The 6,377-nt window shown below is 47.2% G+C and overlaps 1 protein-coding gene across 1 annotated transcript; it reads right to left on the bottom strand.

Annotated features, from left to right (window-relative positions):
- Window positions 1–1,442: 1,442 nt before the first annotated feature.
- On the bottom strand, window positions 1,443–4,871 carry LOC129155106 (arginine-glutamic acid dipeptide repeats protein-like). Its single transcript, XM_054735288.2, has 2 exons — window positions 2,618–4,871; window positions 1,443–2,404 (listed from the first exon to the last, which is right to left on the bottom strand). Exon 1 carries the CDS (start codon window positions 4,453–4,455, stop codon window positions 3,892–3,894), a length of 564 nt encoding a protein of 187 aa, XP_054591263.2. The 5' UTR covers window positions 4,456–4,871; the 3' UTR covers window positions 1,443–2,404; window positions 2,618–3,891.
- Between the last annotated feature and the right edge of the window lie 1,506 nt (window positions 4,872–6,377).

Here is a 6,377-nt window from a genome sequence, read left to right as displayed (position 1 = left end):
CACATCGGGCGGGCGGCACCGCCGCGGCCGTGACGGGGAATCCCCCCGCTGCCACCGGGCCCGGCGGGGAGTGAGAACTGCCTAAACACAGCATGACATCTTAACCGTCTCTTTCTTGTTTATGCTGCAGCGTCTTCTGTCCAGGCATCACGCAGCAGAACATTTACTGAGCTACAATCTCAGCATCTAGAACCAGGTGAGTAAGTTACTTGTTAGGCTATTTGTAATCAGCAGTAGAAACGGGCTTTTTCAAATTAAACGGCTTATCACATATATCGATGTGCAAAATTAATTAATTTAAATCCACACCAGACACTTGTTTTTGGCACAATGAGCAGCATTGATTTAGCATTGAGAATATTAAATAATCTGAACATCCACATCTGAAATTGTCTCCTTAAGATGTTACTGTCAATAGGCTGTAAATTTGTAAAAAAGGATGGACATTAGTTTCTGTGACATAGTGAGTCATCTTCAGGGCAGAAAGGTGTATGCCCTGAAGAAGGTGGTACCGAAACGCGTCGGTGTTTCCTTGTTTAATAAATGAAATCCTCAGAGTGCCTCACATCACCGGTTCTTCTTCCTCATATTCTACATTTATTTTATTTGATGCTGAAGAGCACCTGAGAGTGAGACATAAGTTTTTTCAAATATTCCCCATGGATGCACTCACTTCCACCGGTTTTTGATCATTTTATTCATGTTTTCATAGAACAGATTAAAAAAAGATCAATAAAATAAAAAGTCCAGTAACATTAAAAATAATGAAAAGCATCACTGCACATGGCTGAGGAACACTGAATGTGAAAGTGGCACTGTTCTTAATTCATGTAACAGAGGGTTAAGTTGCTTTGTGTGTGTGTGTGTGTGTGTGTGTGTGTGTGTGTGTGTGTGTGTGTGTGTGTGTGTGTGTTTATTTTCTCACAGAAGAAAAACCCAACACCAGCAGACTCAGTGCTCCAATCCAACAGCCTGAAGAGACACCATCATCAGCTTCAACAGATGTCTGTGAACATGTATGAGCTGCTGGCCCCATGGATCCTGCTGACTGGCCACAGCAGTTGAACAAAATGGAAAGTAGAACTTTCTTTATGATGACACTGATATTTGAGTTTTGCTTTTGATAGCTCAGTTTAATGATGCTTTTGATTTTGCATCCCCCCCAATGACATTTGCACGACATTTTGAGTTGTTGGTTATTGTAATATTCTCAGGTTACTTATCTTTCAAGCTTACATTTATTCTTCAGGCTGTTGACTTTAAAGAGTTGCTGTGTGAATATTTAAAATAAAAAATTAGTAACTAAGGAATAACTGTGGAGTTGCCTTTTCCAATGTGTGGTGGGTGGGTGGACTTGGATTTGGGTGAGAGGCGTGCAGGCACGGGGGGGGGGGGGGGGGGTGCAAGTGGGCATTCTCGCCTTGGGCACCAAATTTCCTAGAGCCGGCTCTGCTTATTAAGCTCAGACACCAACAACTGGCTCTTTACTAAATATTTAGCAAGTTCATTAGTGTCACTGCTGTAGTGCTGAGCAGTTGGCCAATACTGAGAGCGACCAGTAGAGGGGGTCATATAGCGGGGATTATTGTGAGCCCTATTTTCCTGAGCATTTGGTGTGAATGACTGGTTGTCCTGCTTCTTAGGTTCATGCCGTTATGGTTTAGAGTGAATGATTTCTGGGTCCCTGCTGGGGCAGGTATTCTTTTAGATCCGTGCACACGTTTCCTCTTTCCATATCTGACCCATCAGATTGCTTTTCGTGCGTGTTTTCCTTTTTTTAATGTCCTTCTAATTCATTTTAGCTGGTTCTTCATCACAGGGATTACTGTGCTTTGCAACATATTCAGCCGTACGCTCAGAAGCACGTTGTGTTTGGCCCAGATTAATTGGGGGCTCCGCTATAGTTTCCAAACTCGCAGCTGCAGGCTCCATTACTGCTGCTTCAGCAGCTGCAGTTTGTGCTTCACCTTCTATGTGAAGTGCATGCAGTGTTGCTTCTAGCCTGGCTTTTTCCAATTTGACTTCTATGTCCTTTGCAAAGGCAGCTCTGGCCTGGGCAGCTTCTGCTTTTGCCATGTGCTTGAGCCGCTGCTAATGCTACACCTGTAGCGGAAGCTCTGCTTGACCGCGACGTAGTAGATCTAACTTCAAACTCCGATTTATCCATAGTTTGTGTTGGTGTACTGTGCCTTACGCTGACTTGGTAACACCATGTCTGATGTGCTGTTCTGAAAACAGCATTTACGCAGACTGGGAGTCAGTAGTTCGTTGAGAAGTCTTCCTTTTTCACTTTTACGGCCTCGTGGAAACCTTTTCCACTCTCCGTTTAGTTCAACACCTCCACACAAGAAGTCTCAGACGCCTGGGTGGTTTGGACCTTGTACTTTATATGGCAGGTGTGAAACTGTAACAACAAATACACTGCATTCACATCAATAAGTAAAAACACACAAAAGTCAGAAAATAAATCATAATCATGCTTCATTGCAGCCACAAACAATTTAAGGATGCCCTTTAAATAATACTTGTAAATAATTCTTTACATCCTGGATGAACTCACTTTTGCCATTTGTATAACTAATTATTCATATAAACATTATGTTATGGTATTACTTACAAGGAATGCCCTTTCTGAACTGAAAACCCACAGCTGTTAACACAACACCTCGCTTTCTGTAAGCTGCTTCACACTGCCGCCATCGCCGCATGGCATGGCCTGAACGCTCAACTTCCTGATTCTCTTAAAGGGACAGCGCCCATAAATAAAACATATGGCAGAGCCAGAACAGTGGGAGTATCTAAAAATGACAGAGTTCACTAGTACCATGCAGACGCACACCTATCTGGAATAATCCTGATATCTTGCAAAATAATAAAATGATGAACCTTCCAGACTGGAAGAATAAAGGAATCCTATACCTGGAACACATATATGAAGGATTGGACTTAATCCCATTTAATAGAATAGTTTCCCAATTTGGAATAGATAAGAATAGCTTTTTAGAGTAACACCAAGTTAAATCTGTAGTCAAAGAAAAATGTAAGATCAATAAAATAGAATTACAAACACCACCAAGGGTAGTAGACTTCTATAATCTTAAACCCCCCAAACTACTGTCTAAAATATATGACACTGTCCAAAATAGACGATAGAATAGCAATCCTTATTGAAAAATGGGAGGTGGATCTATCAGTCAGCTTTGACCAGAACTTCTGGTCCCAAACTTGTTCAAAAACTTTTAAAATGATCAGACACCCCAATTTACAATTAATTCAGTACAAAATTCTACACAGAGTACACTATACAGGTCATCGGATGTTCAAGATGGGGTTTGTGTAATCTGACACCTGTACACACTGCACAAACAACGTTCCCGACAATTACATTCATGCACTGTTGTCCTGTCCACCTGTCCTGGAATTTTGGGGTAGAGTATGTGAAGACCTGTCAAAGTGTCTGAAATGTCTTATCCCAACCACCCCCTCTCTTTGTTTACTGGGAAACCTGGACGATGTCCTGATTGAAACATCTTTGGCTCACGTGGTTCTGACTGCCATATGCATCGCTAAGAAAACTATCCTCTTGAATTGGAAAAATAGAGATACTCTTTGCATCAACCAGTATAGAATTCTTTTGTTAGATCATATTACACTTGATTTAGCCTCTGCTTCCACTTCAGATCAATCTCTCTGGGCTTCTTTGATCGGTTCCATCACATAGCGATGACGGGGGACCATTGATATTGTCCTGCAGGATGATGTGGGTGAGGGGGTGGAGGGTCTGAGTTTGGAGTATCTGGACGTTCCTTGGAGGTGGGTTCACTGGGGGTGTCTGGGACTGGAAGGCCATTGCCCCCCTCTGGAGGTGCTTGGGTTGCGTCGGGGGGTGGACTACTGGCGGTTGTGTGTGGGGCCCCTTGGAGGTCTTGGCAGTGGCCATGGGTTACTGCCCGGCGGCTGCATTGCGTCTGGGTGGGTCTGGGTGGGGGCCTGGGGGCTCGGGGTGTGGGGGTGGCCTGCCCCGTGTGGGGGATCTGGGCGGGGCCTTGGGGGTCGGGTCCTGACATGTATGCTGCCGGGGAGAAGGCAGGAACATGCAGCAATGCCTGACTTGGGTTCAGGGGCCTCAGGTAGACCTTGGCTCCTCTGCTGTCCCATCACAGGGGAGGGGGAAGTCCAGGAGGGGGAGGACCCAACCTTACCTGGATGTCCTATGTCTTTTATAGTCCAGAAGTTGTGCAAATGCAGGGATGGGCGTAGATATTCTGCTGGGGTGGGGCTGGGTTGGTGCCTTCGGACTCCGTCAGGCTCTGTGATGCTGCTGCTTTGGGTCCTGGCAGGATGGGCTGGGGTCTCCATGCTCTGGGTGGCATTTTGACAACAGAGGTGCCTATTGGGGTCAGTGGGGGAGCTGGCTCCCTGGAGGGCTAAGCCCAACAAGCCATTCCTCCCCATTCCCACACATTTATCTCCTCCTGCTCCCTCACATCATCAAGCAAACATGCACATAGGACCTTGGGGGGTGGACAAGTCAGGGAGTGTGGGTATGGATCCCATTTCCGCATTCCTGTGGCAACCTGCCGCCCAATTTTATCTGCACGTTAAACACTTCCACTAACGACATTCCATGCAAACACACACTTAGGGCCTTGGGAGTGAGCACATCCAACGGCATTTGGCAGGGGGATTTCTCAGCCTCCTCCCAAGTGCTGGTGCTCACTTCCAATTTTAAACTGCACTTAGACACTGAGGGCTATGGGTGCAAGTGGGGTGGTGTGGTGGCATCAGCTGGCATAGGCCAGACAATGCCCGCACTGCCTGCTCACCACAGCCATGGAATACACTTCATCAACACTCACTAACACCATATTAGAGCCGTTGGAGGGATACTAGGGGTCTTAGCACACCTCTGTTGTCGCTTGGCTTCCTGGGGCTGGAGGCTAGGAGGGAGGTCCGGCCGTCCGGTTGGGGTCTGGGGTGGTGGATTGCTGTGCTCAGCATTGGGCGGGGGAGCCTGCTCATCAGCACCCCAGCAGAAAGGGTCGAACTCTTGGAACCGGTAATGGTTGTACCCCATGTGCGGCAGTACCGGGACCAGACTAAATAGGGTGTGTATGGGGAGCATGAGTGGGTGTCCGACATGCATTTTACGTCTTTGGTTGTATATGTATGTGCGAGCATGAGGGAGGGAGTGTGACTGTGTTTGTGTATGACTGTATATGTCAGGTGGGGCCTTTGACTCCTCCCTTCTCCTGGGACTTCTTGTGATGATATAGATCTTTGTCTCCCCTCTCCCTGCCACACCTGGTGTGGAGTGCGGTGCCTTGGTCTGCCTGGGTCGTGGCTCCCGGGTCAGGGGGTTTAAGATTTTTGGCATTGGCCTGCCCGGTGGCTTCCTGGTAGGGTCTGGGTCCCTGGACTCTGCTGGGTCCCCAGCGGGGGTGGTCGCCCCTGGGTCCCGGGTCATTGGGTCCCGGGCTCGGCCGGCTAGGGGGTGGGAGGCAGCGGGCGGGCCTGTGGGCTTGCCGCCGATATCTGAGTGGACTCTGCCGGCTGCTGGTTGTGGCCCCCCCAGGGCGATCCTCTACGCCTCTCGAGGGGAGTGGGGGCTTTTCTCGTTGCAGTCTCCCTGGAGTTCCTGTGCTCTGGGGCAGCTCCTGGATCCCTGGGACTTGGAGCTCCCTCCATCTCCTGCACATCATTTGGGGGCAGATCTGTGGCCCCTCACACTCTCTATTGGACGCTCCTATAGAGAAACCTTACATAAACAAGCGCGTGTACACACACATGTGCTCACATGGTGCTCTCATAAGTATGGACTTGGGCACGTTCAACACAGGTCTTAAGGCTATGGTGGGCACTTAATGCAATGTGATTTATTATCGTGTGATTGTTCAGTTAAACAAATTCTTTTTCATTATATACCCCCCCCCCCCCCCCCCCCCCCACCTTTTGTCTCTTCCTTTTTCTGTCACCTCTGTCTCCGTGTCTGGTCGGAATTAAAAAGCATTCAAAAACAATAACAATAAAGTTTAAAGAATCAGGCATGACATTAAAAGCAGACGCTTTGATGCTCCACCTGAGAGTAAATCTGTAAGGCTTGTCACCAGCATTCAGACATCAATTCTGTTTGCTTCACAGCCAGACAGGACACACGAAAAAAAAAAACTGCATATGGGCCATTTCCAAAACAATGTTTGTCATCATTTGAATCTCTCTGATTTCTGCCTTTATGAGATAACTTGTAAACTGTTTGGAAGTATAACTAGAAATGAGACAGTCGCAGCTGATGTGACTCACGTTGGTTTTATTTTACCCTGTTGTTTCTTTATGGTGGTCACTTTGATCTATTGGTTTTGTTTATGTATTATTCAATA

This window comes from Nothobranchius furzeri, chromosome 9, assembly GCF_043380555.1.
Source record: "Nothobranchius furzeri strain GRZ-AD chromosome 9, NfurGRZ-RIMD1, whole genome shotgun sequence".
In the NCBI taxonomy this organism is placed as follows: Eukaryota; Metazoa; Chordata; class Actinopteri; order Cyprinodontiformes; family Nothobranchiidae; genus Nothobranchius; species Nothobranchius furzeri.
This window is presented reverse-complemented; position numbering and strand designations above follow the sequence as displayed.